This window comes from Aquarana catesbeiana, linkage group LG11, assembly GCF_042186555.1.
Source record: "Aquarana catesbeiana isolate 2022-GZ linkage group LG11, ASM4218655v1, whole genome shotgun sequence".
Classification (NCBI taxonomy): Eukaryota; Metazoa; Chordata; class Amphibia; order Anura; family Ranidae; genus Aquarana; species Aquarana catesbeiana.
Window position 1 is genome coordinate 58,502,576 of NC_133334.1, and position 21,742 is coordinate 58,524,317.

Genomic DNA, 21,742 nt, shown 5'->3' on the forward strand with positions numbered 1-21,742 from the left:
CCTTTGATAACGTGTCTGAGACCGGGAAATGTCTCCTACCAGTGCAAATTTAAAGCACAAATCCTGATTACTTACAGCACAAGAGTCACATTACCCTCCGGGGCTCCGGAGTGAGAAGAAGTCCTACAGCCAACATGCATCGTGCAGCGAGACTTTACCCCACACAGTTCTGGGAAGCAGCACCATGTACATTGGAACTCTATCCGGAACTTAACAGTTGCAACTAAATGGAAACAAGAAGATCGAGAGATCGTACTACATGTTTTGCAAGTGATATGGTTGATATTTTTTACTTTATTTAGTGTCCGGAGGCTGAACCAATTGATCTACATTCCACTGTTCATGAGGAAGTTAGAATGTTTCCCAGATAACAACCAGTTTAGGGATCATGCCCGCACAAGTTGGGGTCAGTGTAGGGCAGGGAGGGGGGAGGGGGTTCAAATGTTTTTGGTTCGTTTAATTTTGAATGTGCATACCTATAATAGAAAACAGGTAACGTTACATATAACAGATCTATGGGAGAATATCTTATATATTATATATTATACCTGGCAGACTCGGGCACATCATTACGTAATGCACTCCACACGATAGAACAATTTGGAATATTTTCAGGTCTAAAAATCAATTGGGACAAATCCCAAATTTTGCCAATTGATAGTTTCCCACCCCCAGAATCCCAAACCAGGCTCCCACTTCAGAGAGTAGATGTCATTAAATATTTAGGGATTTATATAACCAGATCCCCTGCAGACTACATATCCCTAAATATAACCCCTCTCATTTCCCTAGTTAAAAATAAAATACGGGTCTGGTCCAAACTACCACTGGGAGTCTGGGGACGCATAAACTTAATCAAAATGATTCTACTACCCAAAATACTCTATATTCTATGGCACACCCCGTTTATTTACCCTTAAAACATTTTAAATCTCTAGAGTCCCTCTTAAAGACATTTGTGTGGGGAAATAACAGGCATAAATTGACATGGCAAGCCCTCAAAAATCCGACTGATCTAGGTGGCACTGCTCTACCCGATTTTAATTTATACTACATTGCAGCACAGTTATCACTGCTTTTTCATCTAGACAATACCAACAGTGAGAGATTTCTTACGCCCATGTGCCCTAAATGGGCACAATACACCAAAGACCCGATATAGGCAATAGCGACAGACAAGGGAGGGATGGAACTAGGAGATAGAAGACATACCATACTATACCACTACAGGAAAATATGGAATTTAGCAACCTCTAGACTTGACATCTCACAGTTTAACGATTACATGCCGCTATGGCACAACAAAAATCTTCAGGAATTTAATAAAATACAGGACTCATTTATATGGTCCACACAGGGAATATTTTACCTACATCATATATTAAAAGATGGACAACTCAAAACCTTTGACTTACTCAAAGAAGAATTTACAATACAGGACCAGATGTTCTACAGATTCTTACAAATCCGTCACGCAACACAATCACAATTCCCTGACTCCTGCCCTAGCCCTGCTCCTAATGTACTCATTGCCATAATTAAAAGTACAAACTCTCAAAAATTGATTTCGGCATTCTACAACTTGCTCTTAACCCCTATAGCTGCTAAAATAGCATATGGTCTTAAACCAAGATGGGAGAGGGAGGTGGGACCGGTGGAGGATGAGGAGTGGGGAGAAGCATTGGAGGCCTGTAAAACTGTATCCCCTAAACTCTCAGATCGTCTGACCCAGCTCTATATTCTCCATAGGGCATACCTCACACCCCTCAGAGTTGCAAGATACAAGCGCACACAAACCACCACATGTCAGATGTGTGGGAGAGAGACAGGTACCTTTTTCCATCTTATATGGGCATGCCCTAAAATAAAAGGCTTTTGGGAACAAATTGTGGCATTTTTACACGACACAATGGGGTTCACCTTTAACCCTAGACCCCAAACAGTGTCTCTGGGGTATAGTTCCAGATATAACCGACAAATATACGAAAACCTTCTTGCATGAAACACTCTTTGCAGCAAGAAAGGTTATAGCCAAAAAGTGGATGAGACAAGAGGTCCCCAAAATTGTGGAATGGAAGGTGGAGATAAATAATACATTACCATACAAGAAATGTATATATATCAATAGAGGTTGTCCAGCAAAATACAGTAAGATCTGGGATAGATGGCTTCAAGAATCCTCTACCTGTGTCTAATGCAATTGTATGACCGTACATTGATATATAGGTATAAGTATGGATGGACAGTATTAAAAACAAAATATGTATACCTTGAATGACAAGATACTCCAGAAATGTTTAAATGTAATGATATACAGATTTTTTCTTTACTTCAATGACAATAACTACAATACTGTTATAGTGTCAACATGACAACGTAATCTAATTTTTTCTTTTTGTATGCACTGAATATTCAATAAAACCTTGTTTAAAAAAAAAAAAAAAAAAAAAACCTACTTCCTAAGACCACAAATCCCCCAGTTTATCTATGGCAAAACAAAACCTCATAAAGTACCACCCAATTTTCTCTAAGGAAAAACAATTCCATCCTGAGCCCACAAAGGTGATTGGGTACTCTTGGATTAGCAATCTAAAAGGCTGTTTAATAAATATTATTAGCCAGTTACTGTATATTTTGTGCATTTAGAAACACATCCAGCCCTTTTTGAAGAGTAATCTATAGCGTTAGCTAAAACTAGTTCTTGTGGAAGACTAATTCACCAGTTTCACAGCTCTTACTGTAAATAAGCCTTTCAGTATGTAAAGGTTATCTGTATATACCCTTGCAAAGTCTCACAAACAATTGTTGATGCTGCCAATTAAGTCCAGCTCGTGCAGCTTACTGTGATGATGTGGCAACAATACCACACTGCTTACGAACAGCACAGTTGCCATCCTTATGTAGGCTGTGCCTGCACTATATTTTGATAAGAAGACATTGCAGGAGGAGTGGCTATTAACATTGTCACTATTGATTCACAAGCTGGTAGCATGTCCATCAGCGCCTGGCCACACCTAGTCCTGCCCACTGCTTTTTGGATTGGCATACAGGCAGTCCCCAAGTTACAAACATTTGAGTTGCAAACGCCTACCTACAAACAGAGGTGGTATGACGTCACTGAGGCCACTTGCACTCCACACTGGTCCCTGATACCGCTGAGCAGCCATCTTGCAGTGCTGGACACATCCCACACTGCAGTATTGCATGGCCACAAAAGCTCCAACTAACACGACTGTACGAGCAGAAGCGCCCAGAACATCCCACATCACTGCACAGGCTGGAGTTACACTTAAAAATTTACTGTTCCAACTTACAAACAAATTCAACTTAAGAACAAACCTACAGTCCCTATTTTGTTCATAACCCGGGGACCACCTATAACTGATTCCTCTACTGAAACCCTCCCACTGTAAGCTGCAGTGCCTGGCAGGGGAAGCATGTGAGACACAAATGAAGAAGTATTTGGTGGAGTCAAGATAAAGGAAGTTTTGTTACTATACATATGAGGCTTGTGCACCCCTTAGTAACTGGGACATGTTTAAACTGTCACGGGAATATTTAGATGTACAGATGTACACTATATTACAAAAAGTATTGGGGCGCCTGTCTTTACACGCACATGAACTTTAATGGTATGCCAGTATTAGTCCGTAGGGTTCAATATTGAGTTGGCCCACCCTTTGCAACTACAACAGCTTCAACTCTTCTTGGAAGGCTGTTCACAAGGTTTAGGAATGTGTCTATGGGAATGTTTGACCATTCTTCCTGAAGCGCATTTGTGAGGTCAGGCACCAATGTTGGAGGGAAGGCCTGGCTCGCAGTCTCCGCTCTCATTCATCCCAAGGGTGTTCTATCGGGCTGAGGTCAGAACTCTGTGCAGGCCAGTCAAGTTCCTCCACCCCAAACTCACTCATCCATGTCTTTATGGACCTTGCTTTATGCACTGGTGCGCAGTCATGTTGGAACAGGAACGGGCCATCCCCAAACTGTTCCCACACAGTTGGGAGCATGAAATTGTCCAAAATGTCTTGGTATGCTGACGCCTTAAGAGTTCCCTTCACTGGAACTAAGGGGCCAAGTCCAAGCCCTGAAAAACACCCCCACACCATAATCCCCCCTCCACCAAATGATTTGGACCAGTGCACAAAGCAAGGTCCATAAAGGCATGAATGAGCGAGTTTGGGGTTGAGAAACCTAACTGGCCTGCTAAGAGTCCTGACCTCAACCTGATAGAACACCTTTGGGATGAATTAGAGCAGAGACTGCGAGCCAGGCCTTCTCGTCCAACATCAGTGCCTGACCTCACAAATGCGCTTCTGGAAGAAAGGTTAAACATTCCCATAGACACACTCCTAAACCTTGTGGACAACCTTCCCAGAAGAGTTGAATTTGTTATAGCTGCAAAGGGTGGGCCAATTCAATATTGAACCCTATGGACTAAGATTGGGATGCCATTAAAGTTCACGTGCATAAAGGCAGGCGTCCCTATACTTTTGATAATATAGTGTGTGTGTGTGTGTATATATATATATATATATATATATCATCACCTGCCACTAGATGCGGATTGTCACTTTCCATGTCGCCTGTCACCAGATGTGGATTGTCACTTGCCACTGTCGCTTAGCACCAGATGTCAATTGTCACTTGCCACTGTCGCCTGCCACCTGATGTGGATTGTCACTTGCCACGTCACCTGCCACCTAAAGTGGATTGTCACCTGCCACGTCACCTGCTACCAGATGTGGATTATCACTTGCCACGTCGCCTGCCACCATTTTTGGATTGTCACTTGCTACATCGCCTGTCACCAGATGTGGATTGTCACTTGCCACATCGTCTGCCACCATTTGCGGATTGACACTTGTCATGTCGCTTGCCACCATTTGCGGATTGTCACTTGCCACGTCGCACGTGCATGTTGGCATTCATGATTCCCTCAATGAACAGTAGCTCCCCAGTGCTGGCAGCATTCATGCAGCCCCAGACCATGACACTCCCATCACCATGCTTGACTGTAGGCAAGACACACTTGTCTTTGTACTCCTCACCTGGTTGCCACCACACACGCTTGACACCATCTGAACCAAATACGTTTATCTTCTGGGACGAAAGCCATGCAGACCAATTTGATGCAGTGTGCGGCGTATGGTCTGAGCACTGACAGGCTGACCCCCCTTACCTTCAACCTCTGCAGCAATGCTGGCAGCACTAATACATCTATTTCCCAAAGACAACCTCTTGATATGACGCTGAACACATGCACTCAACTTCTTGGCGAGGCGAGGCCTGTTCTGAGTGGAACCTGTCCTGTTAAACCGCTGTTTGGTCTTGGCCACCGTGCTGCAGCTCAGTTTCAGGGTCTTGGCAATCTTCCTATAGCCTAGGCCATTTTTATGTAGAGCAACAATTCTTTTTTTTAGATCCTCAGGGAGTTCTTTGCCATGAGAGGTGCCATGTTGAACTTCCAGTGACCAGTATGAGAAAGTGAGAGCGAGAACACCAAATTTAACACACCTGCTCCTCATTCACACCTGAGACCTTGTAATACTAATGAGTCACATGACATCGGGGAGGGAAAATGGCTAATTGGGCCTAATTTGGACATTTTCACTTAGGGGTGTACTCACTTTTTGTTGCCAGCGGTTTAGATATTAATGGCTGTGTGTTGAGTTATTTTGAAGGGACAAAAAATGTACACTGTTATACAAGCTGTACACTCACTACTTTACATTGTAGCAAAGTGTCATTTCTTCAGTGCTGTCACATAAAAAAAGATAATAGAATATTTACAAAAATGTGAGGGGCGTACTCACTTTTGGGAGAGTGTATTTATATATATCTATATATAGATATATATATATCTATATATAGATATATATATTCAGAACATCTTAGCTATGAGCATATGACATTAGAACTGACTAAGGAGAAGGATAGCAAGTGAGTCTGATATTCTCAACATTTGCATGATGCTTCATTCATGTATTAGGCAAGCAAAAAATGCAAGCTTCATACAATCTTACCGGTCTGGGAAGGCTATACTGATACATCTCAGGCCCATACGTTGGCACCCACTGCATCCGAGGTCGAGACATTGTGCCAGGAGCACTAGTGACAACTTCTGAATAGGGCATATGCTGCACTGAAGCATATGGATCTGCTTGTCGCTTGGGTCCTCCATGCCCCGCAGATGCCAGGCTGAACGCCTCTTCTAGCAGCATGTGCATCTGCTGCCTGACTTCATCAATCGAAGGCTGAGAGCTCAGCGTAGATGTCTCAGAATGACCTTTACCTTGACGAGATTTAATATACGTTCTGGCTTGTTTTACCCGATCGATATTCGTTTCTTCAATAATTTCAGGTTCGGTCTAAGTAAGAAAAATGACACATATTATGCTGCAGTAGATTTATATTATGACACGATTAAAGGCAAACTCCACTTTTGCTGAAAAATTTATATGGCATAAAAAACTGATACACCTGTCATTTTCTAATGTGATATTGTCCATTTGAGTTGCCGTCATTTTTAAACATTTAAAAAAATCAAATGTCACTTCCTTGCAATTTTTTTAACCTGGAGGCTTGCAATGAACTGAGAGATTTTTTTTTTAAAGGTGTTTATTTTTGGTTTGCATAAAGTTTACATGGATGTAACAAACTGCCAGGACACACATGTAAAAGCTGAGTGATTTCACCTTAAAGCTGAACTCCAGGATCATGAAACATCCTTATTAACTGCTTGTTTAGGTCTAGGGGACTTAGTAAATCAGTTTTACTTAGCCAGCCCTCCACGCCTGCAGGCTCCTCCACACTGCTAGATGAGTCCCTGCAGGCTCTTCCCATTTGCACCTCAGTGGTCTAAGGTCCCCTGACCTCATCAAGACTAATGCAGGGTCCAAACGCTAAGGAACAGTCCACCGCTGGAGCACCAGGGGGCATCATCTGTTGGGGGATTTGAGGTAAGTAAAACTGATTTTATTGTCCCTTAGAGCAGTAAGTCTCAACCACTGGGCCATATCCTGCTGCCAGGCTTCAGCCTTCCTCCTAGTGGGCTTCCAGCCAGCTGCAGATCTCCTAATCTCCAACAGTGTCTCCCAGCTACCATAGCGCCCTCCAACCTTTCATAGTGGACTGCAGTGCCCCTCAGCTCCAATAATGCCCCCTAACCTCCCATAGTGCTCTCCAACCTACAACCTTGCACAGAGCCAATCAGCCCTCTGCAGTGCCCCAGAGTTTTCTGCACACCCTTCAGCCCCCCTGTAGTGTCCCCAACCTCCAACAGTTTCCCACACTGCCCTCAAACTTTGCACAGTGCTCCAGTGCTCCACAGTGCCCTTGCAGCATCCTCCAATCTCCCACACAGTGCCCTTGCAAAATCCCCAGCTTCCTGGAAAGACCACAAGCCCTCTCCAGATACACCACAGTTTCTTCCAGAATACATTACAATACAATACAACACATTACATCACTTCTGAAGTTGTATTCTGTCATACGAGAATTTTTGCAACTTTAGCAACCTCTTAATTTTTCGATAGCATGCAAAAAAACGGATGATCATTCGTCATTCGATATTTTCATTGTGTATATGAGGCTTAAGTCTCCTAACCCCCTTCAAAACCCTTATTCCCCCCACATTGACACCCACATTGACCCCCAGCAGCCACATCCAGAGCCTTCCAACATTTCAATACATATTTTGCATTACCATACTTTATTGTGTGAGTATGTAACTTTTTTTTTGTTATATTTTTTATCATTGGGGGACGGAAGATTTTGGAATAAATTCACAAGGTCCTGGTCTCAATGGGGTTGAGCACTACTGATGTAGCCTAAACAACAGCCCCACTGAAAGGCAGGGTTTTTAAGGTATCCCAATCCCTATCCACTCTATTCAAAACTAAAAAAAAAATGCCTTTAGTCTTTAGTTTTACTTTAACATGCAGCCATTTCTGCAGCCCTGAAGCTTGATGGGCTTTTTCCATATTATTTATTTATTCAAACAACATCTTATCTTCAAAAGCTATAAAAATCACTCCTAGGCAGGTTATTGGTTGGTTTGCATTCTGTGAAAGGTTATATCATAGCCAAATGAAAATCTATCGCCTTGCAGCTATTCGGTTTCTCAAGAGCCAGGTTTCTTAATAGTCATAATTCATGGTATGATGGGCTGACGTGACCCACGCTCTACTATGAGCTAGAAATGCCAACAATAAATCTACGGGTAAACAGAAACCAATTTAAATGTGCTTGCACAAGGATATCCTTTATAAACACAAATCAGCTACCAGACATTGTACATAAACATTTTTCTCAAATAGATATGCAACAAGGACAGAGGCTATAGGCAGAACAGTGGCCAAGGAGCTCACAGTGCTGAGGTCCTAGGTCCAATCTCCACAGTAATACAAACTGCATGGAGTTTGTATGTTATCCCCATATTCGTTTAGGGAAAATATATGTTTATAAGCAGCCTTTTCACAGCTTCCTCTCACACTGGTTGGTTAATCAATGGCTACCCACAAACGATCAATTAAAAAGGTGGAATCCAGAAACCCTCATCGTACTGATCCCCAAACTTAATAAAGATCTTATTTATGGTGAGTCTTACCAACCTATCTCCTTGATTAATACTGATCTTATAGCCCCATACACACAAATATCGTACAAAAATTACCGCTTTCGAAGCAATCGTACAGTAATATGATTGTTAGTACATAGCTGTCATCCAAAATTTTCCGAAGGAGAGAAACATGAAAATTTTTTTCGTACGATACCAGATCGCACAATTTTCCGTTAATCAATACAGTTTTCGTCAGAAAATACATTATAAATACACAATACATTACAACAAATCTGAATTTTTTATTCTGTCGTAGGAAAATTTTCGTACTTTAGTAACCTATTCCTTTTCGATATGGAGATTAGCATTAAAAAAAAATAACGATCATTTGCCTGATAAGCTCATTGTGTGTACTAGGCTTAAGATCCACCTTTTCTATTCAGAGGGGCACCATGTAGGGGTGCCCGCTGTCGCCCCTGCTGTTTGCTCTTGCAATTGAACCTTCAGGGGAACTTCTCTTAGGGGCTTCCAGAATGGCCCATTGGAAAAAAGAGTATCCTTATATGCAGATGACATGCTTTACAGTGCCTTGAAAAAGTATTTATACCCCTTGAAATTGTCCACATTTTGGCACGTTACAGCCAAAAACGTAAATGTATTTTATTGGGATTTTATGTGGTAGACCAACACAAAGTGTTGTCCTTCCACTTCACATAATTGTGAAGTGGAAGAAAAATGATAAATGGTTTTCACATTTTTTTACAAATAAATATCTGAAAAGTGTGGCGTGCATTTGTATTCACCCTTTACTCCGATACCCCTAAACAGAATCTAAAAGGACCAAGTGCTTTCAGAAATCACCTAATTAGTATATAGAGTCCACCTGTGCGTAATTTAAATTCAGTATAAATACAGCTGTTCTGTGAAGCACTCAGAGGTTTGTCAGAGAACCTTAGTGAACAAACAGCATCATGAAGGCCAAGGAACACACCAGACAGGTCAGGGATAAAGTTGTGGAGAAGTTTAAAACAGGGTTAGGTTATAAAAAAAACTATCCCAAGCTTTGAACATCTCATAGAGCTCTGTTCAAGTCATCATCCAAAAATGAAAAGAGTATGGCACAACTGCAAACCTACCAAGACATCGCCATCAACCTAAACTAACAGGCCGGGCAAGGAGAGCATTATTCAGAGAAGCAGCCAAGAGGCCCATGGTAACTCTGGAGGAGCTGCAGAGATCCACAGCTTAGGTGGGAGTATTCGTCCACAGGACAACTAAAATGCCCTGTACACACGGTCAGATTTTCCGACAGAAAATGTGTGATAGGACCGTGTGTAGGCTCCATCACACATTTTCCATCGGAATTTCCAACACACAAAGTTTGAGAGCTTGCTACAAAATTTTCCGACAATGGATTCCAATCGTGTGTACACAAATCCGACGCACAAAGTGGCACGCATGCTCAGAATAAATTAGGAGACTAAAGCTATTGGCTACTGCCCCATTTATAGTCCCGACATACGTGTTTTACGTCACCGCGTTCAGAACGATCGGATTTTCTGACAACTTTGTGTGACCGTGTGTATGCAAGACAAGTTTGAGCCAACATCCGTCGGAAAAAATCCATGGATTTTGTTGTCGGAATTTCTTATCAATGTCCGACCGTGTGTACAGGGCATTAGTCGTGCACTCCACAAATCTGGCCTTTATGGAAGAGTGGCAAGAAGAGAGCCATTGTTGAAAGAAAGCCATAAAAAGTCCCGTTTGCAGTTTGCGAGAAGCCATGTGGGGGACACAGCAAACATGTGGAAGAAGGTGCTCGGGTCATAAAATTTACCTTTTTGGCCTAAAAGCAAAATGCTCTGTTAGGCGGAAAACCAACACTGCACATCACCCTGGACACACCATCCCCACTGTGAAACATGGTGGTGGCAGCATCATGTTGTGGGGATGGTGGGGATGCCTTTATTCAGCAGGGATAGGGAAGCTGGTCAGAGTTGATGGGAAGATGGATGGAGTCAAATACAGGGCAATCTTAGAAGAAAACCTTTTAGAGTCTACAAAAGATTTGAGACTGGGGCGGAAGTTCACCTTCCAGCAGAACAATGGCCATAAACATTCAGCCAAAGCTACAATAGGATGGCTTAGATCAAAGCATGTGTGGCCCAGTCAAAGTCCAGACTTAAAGTTGTTGTAAACCCATTACAACCACTTTAACCTACAGGTAAGCCTAGATTAAGGCTTACCTGTAGGTGCAAGAAATATCTCCCAAACCTAAAAGGTTTAGGAGATATTTGCAGGAATAGCAGCAACGATGTCTGCGGCGCAGGCGCACTGAGCATGCCGTTTCTAACGGCGATCATGCCGTTAGTGGCGGCACCAGCGAGCATGCGTGGGAGTGACGTCTGTGACTAGCCGGAGCCGCGATACCCGGAAGTCACTCCGGGATAGATGGCGGCGGCGGAGGAGGCGAACGAGGGCCGATGCCGGGGCTTCGATTTCAGGTAAATAATTCATAATGAGCTAGTATGCTATGCTTACTAGCTCATTATGCCTTTGCCTTGCAGGGTGTATTTTTTTTTTAAGAGGCTTTACTTCCTCTTTAAATCCAAATGAGAATCTGTGGCAAGACTTGAAAATTGCTGTTCACAGACGCTCTCAATCCAATCTGACAGAGCTTGAGCTGTTTTGCAAAGAAGAATGGGCAAAAATTTCATTCCCTAGATGTGCAAAGCTGGTAGAGACATCCACAAAAAGACTTGCAACTGTAATTGCAGTGAAAGGCGGTTCTACAAAGTATTGACTCCGGGGGGCTGAATACAAATGCACGCCACATTTTCCAGCTGTTTATTTGTAAAAAAAATTGAAAGCCATTTATGATCTTCCTTCCACTTCACAATTATGTGCCACTTTGTGTTGGTCTATCACAAAAAAAATCCCAGTTAAAGACATTTACATATTTGGTTGTAACCTGACAAAATGTGGAAAATTTTTAGGGGTATGAATACTGTTTCAAGGCACTATATATCTCTTAGACCAGATATATACAGATAATGTATAGCGCCAAAATTAAATAGAATGCAAATAATTCATAAAAGGTCACCTTTTATGAATTATTTGCATTTTATTTAATTTTGGCGCTACACATTATTTGTATATACAGCAGGTAAAATAAGTATTGAACACGTCATCATTTTTCTAGGTAAATATATTACTAAAGGTGCTATTGACTAAATCACAAGCATGACACCCCCATGTGAGTACTGAGAGGTGTGGGAGCAATAATGTCAGGAATTATTTCCAGTGCCTTTAAGGCACGGTGCCTTGCTCCCGAATGTATGTTAAAGTAGGAGAGGGTCTATGGTTCCTCCATTTGCATCCATATAAAAACATCATATCGTAAGAAAAAAATAAAAGGGACAGTAGAGGAAAGAGATAAAGGAGGAAGAAGGACATGAATTGGTCCCCTCCATCCAGGCCCCCAACCACAAGGCGTCCAGGGAGCTTGAAGGTATTTAATCTAGGGATTCCACACTTTTTCAAACCTGGCTTGTTTGTCTAAGAATTTGTAAATTTTTGATTAATCATAATCCAGGATATTTTGTGATTTACTAATGTAACATTAACCACAGGTGATTTCCATGCTCGTGCTACAGTTATTTAGCTGCTAAGAATATAAAGAAGATGAGGGTTAGTCTGGGGGTCAGCCCCCTTAAAATTCTAGAATTCCTGACTGTGTTTATTATAGTTAGATCTAATTAAACAGAATAAATCTGTGAAGTTTTGTATATATCGCACCTTCATTGTCACTTACAATTCTACTTCCTCCTCTTCCTTTCTCAGTCGGGTCCCCCAAGATTCTGTTCTTGGACCTCTCCTATTCTCAATCTACACCTGCTCTCTGGGTCAGCTAATAGTCTTCCATGGCTTTCAATATCATTTCTACGCTGACGAAACCCCAATCTATCTCTCTACCCCTCAGCTCACTCCATCAGTCTCCTTGCATCACTAATTTACTAACAGCACACCACAATTATTTCCTCTCCCATGTGCCCCTTCTCCTGACTTCTCTGTCAAGAGCAATGGAACAACCATAAACCCATCCCTGCATGCCAGGGTGCTAGGTGTTATCCTGGACTCTGACCTCTCCTTTCCACTCCAAATCCAATCACTTTCCAAAGCTTGCCGCCTAAATCTTCGCAACGTCTCCAAAATGTGCCCCTTCCTAACCAATGAAACCACAAAGCTCTTAATTCACTCCCTGGTTATCTCTCGCCTCGACCAATGCCACTCCCTCCACATTGGGTTACCTTTAAATAGACTATCCCCCTTTAGTCCATCATGAATGCTGCTGCCAGACTCATCCACTTACAAACCACTCAGTGTCTGCTGCCCCTCTCTGCCAATCCCTCCATTAACTGCCACTCACCCAACAAGTTACATTCAAAATACTATCAATAACTTACAAAGCCATCCACAACTTGGGCCCCAGCTACCTCACTAACCTAGACTCAAAATACCAACCAAATTGTTCTCTCTCGTTCCTCCCTCCTGCTCTCTAGTTCCCTTGTCAGCTCCTCCCATGCTCACCTCCAGGACTTCTCCTGAGCCTCACCCATCCTTTGAATTCCCATACCCCAATCTGTCTGACTATCTCCAACTCTATCCACTTTTAGGCGATCCCTGAAAACTTTTCTCCTCGGAGAAGCCTATCCTGCCCCCACCTAACAACTGTACTTTCATTTTCTTCATCATTTCAACCCCCCACAGTTATTACCTTTTGTATCACTTGACCTCCCCTTTTAGATTGTCAGCTCTAACGAGTGTGGCCCTCTGATTCTTCCTGTATTGAATTGTATTGTAACTATACTGTCTGCCCTAATTTTGTAAAGCTCTATGCAAACTGTTGGCGCTATATTATTTCCTGTATAAAAATAAAAAATAATATATATATATATATATATATATATATATATATATATATATATATATATATATGAATTGTGTACCAACATTTTTTTTTCATTGTGCTTATTCTTATTGTGTGGTCTTCAAATTCACAGCTTCTTTATATATCGTGATTATTACTCATAAATAACCCTTATGCAGAAATTAAATGTCAGACCAAATGTCTAAATAATAAGCCAGCCTGTTCAAAGAGTTCTAACAAGCCCGTTCCTCATGGATAAAGGAAAAATAAAAACATGAATAACATAAATATCTATTCATGTCCTTTAGCCCTGAGGAATAGGGGTCCATTAGCACCCCACAAAATGTGCTGCTTTGCCCACTTATACATTCAGTCTGTTTTCATTTTTGGTTTTGTGTTTATTTTGGTGTAGCAGCCAGCTATCAGAATATAATAGTCGGCACTGCAAATTTATTCATCCACCCTGTTTAGCGTGGATGGGGTAAGTGATTTTTCTCCTTCAACTTACAGAGCTGAAGGGAAGAAATCTTAATGTGCATGGCTAGCTTAAAAGTAAGGAAAAGTACAAAATTGTCACCTGTCAAAGCAGGAATAGAGGAAAAGTCTTCTAATAGGCACACTTATTCCAATAATAACAGTTTACGAGGAGACTTATTATCTATAGATGGAGCTACACTTGAAGGTACCACATTTTCTGAGCCTATGGGCTTCTAAAATGTAAATCCAGGCCTGCATGCATGTGATTCAGACCCTTTTCCTGGTGAACATTGTCAGAGGGACAGAAAGTGATAGGTAATCAAACTGTAAGTTCCCCATTAGAGCAGTAGTTGTTGGGAAATCTCCCAAAGTAGAACACCCAAAAAAATGTCAGGGGTGTTAAAGCTAAAGTATGGTAATTTTTACATAATTCGGACCAGCTTGGACCAATGTAAGTATGTAGTGTATGTAGCAGTGCATACTAAAGTGATTACCCGCTTCCATGGCAAATCCCACAGGTTTATCTAAACTAATATAACTATGTAAAAATTGCCATACCCAAACTTCAACATTAACCATTCACTACTCTATCCAACGCTAAAGCAAAGTTTTGGTTTTAGATAAAATTTAAAGATAATAATAAAGGATGAGCACATATTTGCATTTTTACTTCTCTACAATAACCATTGGTGTCTGCAACCTATATATTAGGGTGTGCACCCCAAAGCTCAAACACATGTGTGTGTGTGTGTGTGTGTGTGTGTGTGTGTATATATATATATATATATATATATATATATATATATATATGTATATATATATATATATATATATATATATAATTAAAGAGGAACTGCAGTCTGCTAACATAATTTGTAATAAAAACATCTTTGCCATTCTGAAGCTTCCCTCCAACCACTTTGCATATTATTTTATATATACTGTGATTCTGTACTTGCCAAATATGCTACAGAAATCTCCTTCCACTAAGTATCCATTTTAACTGTGGTCAGCTGAAGCTGCTGTCGGTTCACTTCCTGGATTTACACAGACACACAAAGGCACACCTCCAGCTCTGCAGCTCTCATTGATCCCCTTATGACTCATCCCCCCTCCCTTCCTGGCAAACTCTCACGAGAGTGACAGATAGAGCTGTGTATGATGTCATAAGCCTAGGCTTTTTTACCAGACAAGAAACAGATAGTGGGCTGTATAAGGTATTTACCGACAGAAAAAAAAAATGGCAGAAGATTTAATAGATGGAAAGATGAAAAATTGACTAAAGTTCCGCTTTAACATACACAAACAGACACACACACACTGGTATAAATAAATGTAAACAAACATTTAATAATTTATAAAAACATGGACGGTGTCAGTAGGGCAAGTGGGGCCTGGGCAACAGCGGGAATCTGCACTGCACTGGGTGATTAGGATGTGCTGAGGCACACCTTACACACAGCTTGTGCACACCTATGGTAATAACATACCAGTAAAATAAGTGGCCACATACAGTGCCTTGAAAAACAATTCATACCCCTTGACATTTTTCCACATTTTGTCATGTTACAAACAAAAAATGTATTTTATTGGGATTTTATGTGATAGACCAACACAAAGTGGCACATTGCCCGAGATTGCTAATTGGATTTAGGTCTTGACTTTGACTGGGCCATTCTAACACATAAATATGCTTTGATTTAAACTATGCCATTGTAGCTCTGGCTGTATGTTTAGAGTTGTTGTCCTGCTGGAAGGTGAACCTCTTTTGCAGACTCTAACAGGTTTTCTTCTAAGATTGCCCTGTATTTGGCTCCATCAATCTTCCCATTAACTCTGACATGCTTCCCTATCCCTGCTGAAGAAAAGCATCCCCACAATATGATGTTGCTACCACCATGTTTCACAGTGGGGATGGTGTGTTCAGGGTGATGTACAATGTTAGTTTCCGCCACACATAGCGTTTTGCTTTTAGGCAAAAAAGTTCAAAAAAGAAGTTCAAACTTCTTCCACATGTTTGCTGTGTCCCCCACATGGTTTCTTGTAAACTGCAAATGGGACTTTGCATGGCTTTCTTTCAACAATGGCTTTCTTCTTGCCACTCTTCCATAAAGGGCAGATTAGTGGAGAGCACGACTAATAGTTGTCCTGTGGACAGATTCTCCCGCCTGAGCTGTGGATCTCTGCAGCTCCATGAGAGTTACCATGGGCCACTTGGCTGCTTCTTTGATAAATGCTCTCCTTGCTCGGCTTGTCAGTTTAGGTGGACGGCCATTTCTTGGTAGGTTTGCAGTTGTGCTATACTCTTTCCATTTTCGGATGATGGATTGAACAGTACTCCGTGAGATGTTCAAAGCTTGGGATATTTTTTTATAACCTAACCCTGCTTTAAACTTCTCCACAACTTTAATCCTGACCTGTCTGGTGTGTGTTCCTTGGCTTTCATGATGCTGTTTGTTCACTAAGGTTCTCTAACAAACCTCTGAGGGCTTTACAGAACAGCTGTATTTATACTGAGATTAAGTCACACACAGGTGGACTCTATTTATTAATTAGGTGACTTCTGAAGGCAATTTGTTCCACTAGATTTTAGTTAGGTGTTTAGAGTAAAGGGGGCTGAATACAAATGCTAGCCACATTTTTCAGATGTTTATTTGTAAAAAAATGTTGAAAACTATTTATCATTTTCCTTCCACTTCACAATCATGTGCCACTTTGTGTTAGTCTATCACGTAAAATTCCAACAAAATGTCAAGGGGTATGAATACTTTTTCAAGGCATTGCAATGACATTTCTGGCAGCCAGTGAAATGTTGTCTTTTCACTGCTGTCTGGTGGCTGCAAGATTTCCACACTTGTGTAGAATACCAGCTCCCCTGCTACCTGCTATGGTTTCGCCCACCAGTTCATACATTGCTACAGGAAGTATGAGCCAGCAGGAAGAACCACAGCGTGAGGCAGGGGCGCCGGTATTCTATTCATCGAAAGTGTACAATACTTGCAGCAGGTAGAAAGCTTCAAAAACAAAGCTTGATAATATCCTGTGGTATTGTCATTAATAATTTACCTATAGTACTGTTATCTTCTCACAGTTCCTATCCAAAATCTGACTATAACAAGTTGGATGTTGCTTAGATGTTGCTTAAGGGATTACTGTGACATCACAGGCCATACAGTAATGTTATCCATAGTCAAAACTGGTTAATATTAAACATGGTACAGCATAAAGATGGTTCTCTGCTGGGCACAATTATTTATGAAAAAACTTCCCGTTCCTTCAGGTCTACTAATGACTAGAACTTGTATTGAGTAATCCTACAAAGCAGATGAATTCCCCTGGGCTTTGGCAGGGAACAGGACACACAAGAACATTACCGTATGACGATGTCAACTGTTGCAGATGCCATTAATGGGTTAAACTCTCATTCGCTCTCGGCCTTCTGTGGCTTTTCTCCACCACACATTGATTTTTTTTTTGTCCACAGGGAAATTATCAAGCGACAGTTTTGACAGTCACTGTATTTCAATGAGGATTTATAGTAGTCTTTTAATTTTTCCTGTCTTGTCATTTCAGCATGACAGCTACAGCAAGTTCATATACATATGCCAATAAAAAATACACCAAACCATACATATTTTGCTGAATCCTATTTTACACTACCTACCTATTGCTCCCTGGGGTCAGATTCTTTTTTTTTTTTTTTTTTTTAATGTCATGTTATAATGTGGTGTGTTTTCATGACTTTAGTAAACCTATAGACAAGACAATTCTGTATGTAGGTTGATATTGCTTTCCCTTTCACAATACTAGATGGGATGTCATTCTGATCCAAAGGATTCCATATATTCTGAGTGCCTAACCCAGTATGTAAATCAGGTGTTCCAACCATACGTGTCTCATAGTAGGCCACCCTCTCACCTTTACTGCATTCCTGTACCTCCTCTTTGTTGTGAGCCTGTCTCTCTAACGGGATTGGGGCTTCCTGGTATGGGGGAGCATGTGGCAGCGCTTGGGCATAAACAGCCAGTCATCAGGTCTAAACACTGCCAGAGAGGCAGTGATGTCATCTACCAAGGTAAACTCTGATACCATCTGACACCTGAGATTAACCATCCTGTAATGGAGGAGAGGTGAAGGGGCATGGTCAGGGAGGGGAGGATTGGCTATTAGGAAACACCTAAATGGCAAGTATAATTGTCCATCAAAGTTTTGAGACTGGCTCCAGACCCTAGAGCAAACTGTTGTTACTTAAGAGGATTTTGTTAAAATACATATTAAAGCCCAGCTCCACATTTAATGTCCATTTAAACAGTTTTTTTTGGACCAGGTGAAGGTAAGGAAATGGCCTCAGCCTACGCTTCTCAGCAAACCATGCCCTCTGACACATTTCGCCCCACCCACCGTGGCTTAATCATAGGCATGACTAAGCCCCAGTGGGTATGGGGGAAATGCATCAGAGGGCGTGGTTTGCAGAGAAGTGTAGGCTGGGACTGTTTCCTTACTTTCATCTTACATGGGCTGGCTGGGAGAGTGGTGTTCATCCCAATCCAGTGCATGTGATTTCTTGGATGAATACAGTGTAATGCCAGCATCCTGTCTCCTACAATCAAAGGGAAGACGTTCTCCTCTAGCTTGAGCGGTGCCCTTAGCTTTACATTTAGTTTATTTAGGCCAGCTTGGCCCAAACATAATATTTAAAGGGACATTAAACATAGAGTTAGCCTTTAAGGGTAACCTGTTGTAACAGAAATATAGAAGATGCCACTGCTCACTTCCTTCTGCATCACAGATCTGGAAAAAACATGCAAAAACAGAAATCAAACATCTTGTCCTTGATGACGCCCTGGAGGAGGGGCGAAATGCATCAACGCATTTCCGGTTTTACGTACCAGTGACGCAACTTCCAGTAGCCATGGAACACACGCTGCAGATGCAAACCCAGAACGCACTGATGCCTGTTTTTCCAAGCTGTCTCGTGAGGGGCGTTTTTGCTGGCAGTACTTCATTATATGCTCTTTTCTCTCCTTTTTTAATATATATTGCCCTCCATGGTCCTTATACAAATTGGGAGTGCCTTTGCCCTTGGATCAATATATCGTGACCCCATGGTCTTTATACAAACCGGGAGCGTTTTTGTCCCCTGGACTGCAAAGCCGAGGGTCCATGAGCTCTGGTGAGTGGGGGCGCAAGAGGGGAGTGTTCTTTTTGATTGACTCTGATTCTGTTTGCGTTCTCTGAAACTACTCCTCAAATCCTGATTTTCCAATTGCTATTGGATGCACTTTGGCACTTTATATTTGTTCATTTTTTATTTATTATTTACTATTTTGCACCTTGCACATAATTGTGTTTACACACTTATTCCACTAGCGCTGTTAAATTGTATATCCATTTCCTAAGGTCTTAATGCCTTTGTATCAGTTGCTGTGGTCTTTCTTTATATATTTCTTTGTGCACTGTTGTTTCATTGGCGCGAGTTTTAGTTTGTTTTTATACACTAAACGTTACTGGCATGTCGGTGAGTCTGGGTTCGGTTCAGGGCGAGTCACCACTGGGAGCAACAGAAGAACCAAATAGCTCAGCAGCTCCCTAGGGAGTAGGTGCTAATTTATGATTTAAAGGCATAGAAAGTCCTACAAGATCTGGGAGACTGGACTAACCTGAAATAAGCTGTGCAAGGAAACATGGCATTAGGAAAACCAATTCCTGCTACACTGCCTCAATTATCCTGCAGTATTGGACCCTGACTTGTAGAAACGCTTTATTATACCAAAAGGAGAAGAAATGTGATGAAAAAGGTTGTACACCATCAGACTTATTCAACAAGGCAAAGTGCATTAGAGACCAACAGCAAACAATCAGAGCACATCTTTGAGCATCTGTCTCCTACAAAAAGAAATGTATTTCTATGGGTCATGGCTCTATGTCTTATGGAATAAGCCTGAATACACCTTCCTTCAGAGGTTGAGAACAACATAATATATTTAGGGGGGGCTATAAAGAGCCCAATTGCTTCCCTGATCTAATGCTCAGGAGAGGGATGAGTCATTCAGAGGTACCTTATGGGACAATAAATATTTTGGACAGCAAGAATTGCTTGTAGAGTGGGACAGGCAGAGATACGTGGAGAAAGAAAACTGCTAGTTGTTTATAACACATACTGTATCCTTGCCCAAATGGCTTCATCACTCACCACATCCTCCCTGGATATATGGGATGCTCTACACAAGAAATTCTCCTGGGCATATGACTCCCCCCTGATGCCTCTCCTCAATCATAATTACTTTCTACCAGGCTTAATGGATCCAGGATTTGAAACCTGGGCATCAGAAGAACCCCTTTTTCTGCAACACGTCCTCCACGCCAATGCACTTAAGCCGTTATCTGAGATTCTTTGCTCTAAACCAATCACAATTTTGGATAAGTGGAGATTCAACCAATTGCAACGCTTCCTCCGAACCCTCCCTCAAACGCTAAGAGGACTACAAGACCTAAATAGCATTGAAGAAATGTTTAACCAAAAGGACCCACCTCTGCACTGTATTTCGTTATTCTACAAAGCCCTTATCGAACTTCAAAACCCCTCACACCCGTCCTACCTGGCTAAATGGGAAATTGACCTGGATTCTTCCCTCACAAGCAATCAAAAAGATAAAGTCTTACAACTAGCTCATGTCTCCACTCTTGCTTCAAAAATGGCAGAAGTCAACTACAAGTTACACACCAGGTGGCATTACACCCCATCCAAACTACATCAAATGTTCCCCGACAGTTCCCCATTGAGCTGGAGGAACTGTGGGAACAAAGCTACTTATGCACACATTTGGTGGACTTGCCCACTCATCCGCCCCTTCTGGACCAACATCCTCAATCTAATACTACAGATGTTAACCTCCCCAACGACCCATGGACAATGCTTCCATGCTACTAAAGAGCCCATCGGCACTTATAAATGCTCAATCATCCCTCATCTGCTGAACACGGCCAAGGCCCTAATACCCACTCTTTGGGGCCAACCAACAACTCCGTCCATGAAAAATTGGCTGCAAAAGGTCCATCTCATGGAAGACATTACCCACAACATCAAAGACACATCTAAATGTCATATGTTAACTTGGGCCCCTTGGATAAAATTTACGTCCACTTCCTTCTATATTTTGATGACTACGATTTATCTTTTTCTCACATGACCCTAAAGGTTAAGTCATAGCTATTCTAAATGTGACGACATGCATGTCAACAACCCTTTCTACCCCACGATATACCCTTCTCCTAATCCCTCCCCCTCATCCCCCCTCTTCTTTCACACCTAATCCCTCCTTACCTCCCCTCCTGTTCTGTATTTCTTACTCTTCTCTCTAATTGGATAAGCTCCTTTACCCGGATTGATTCAAATGATCATATAGTTGCGTGCCTCTGCTTGGTCAATTGTTATATTTGTCTGTTCTAACCCCTCCATACTTTCAGAGGTCATTGCTTGATTCCTGATCTTAGTCGAGACTGTGTGTACATAACAACCTGTGTACCTTGCTTTTAAGACTGTATAACTATCATTAAATGTCTATCCTTTCTCTACTTTATTTTAATAAACAATTATTAAACAAAAAACACATACTGTATCATGGTTTCGATTTAGGTAGCTGAAATGTGAATAAAAATGAATTAAGGTTGCTTGGCTGTTATACTTTAATCCAACAACAATACATGTTGTTTACTCCCTTCATCTGTAAGGTGTCCTATCTCTGCAATTCCCAGGACTCCAATAGTAATAA

General features: G+C 41.6%; 1 protein-coding gene across 4 annotated transcripts in view; it reads right to left on the reverse strand.

The window, feature by feature from the left end:
- The window catches only part of KIAA1549L (KIAA1549 like), a 245,880-nt gene that overhangs the window by 25,072 nt on the left and 199,066 nt on the right, over positions 1-21,742 (reverse strand). For 3 of the 4 annotated variants that reach the window (XM_073604466.1, XM_073604464.1, XM_073604463.1), the window contains one exon: positions 6,027-6,371. The exons of the other annotated variant lie outside the window; for it this stretch is intronic. In XM_073604466.1, the coding sequence (XP_073460567.1) occupies positions 6,027-6,371 (345 nt within the window). The remainder of the gene's footprint in view (positions 1-6,026; positions 6,372-21,742) is intronic. 4 annotated transcript variants of the gene reach the window in all.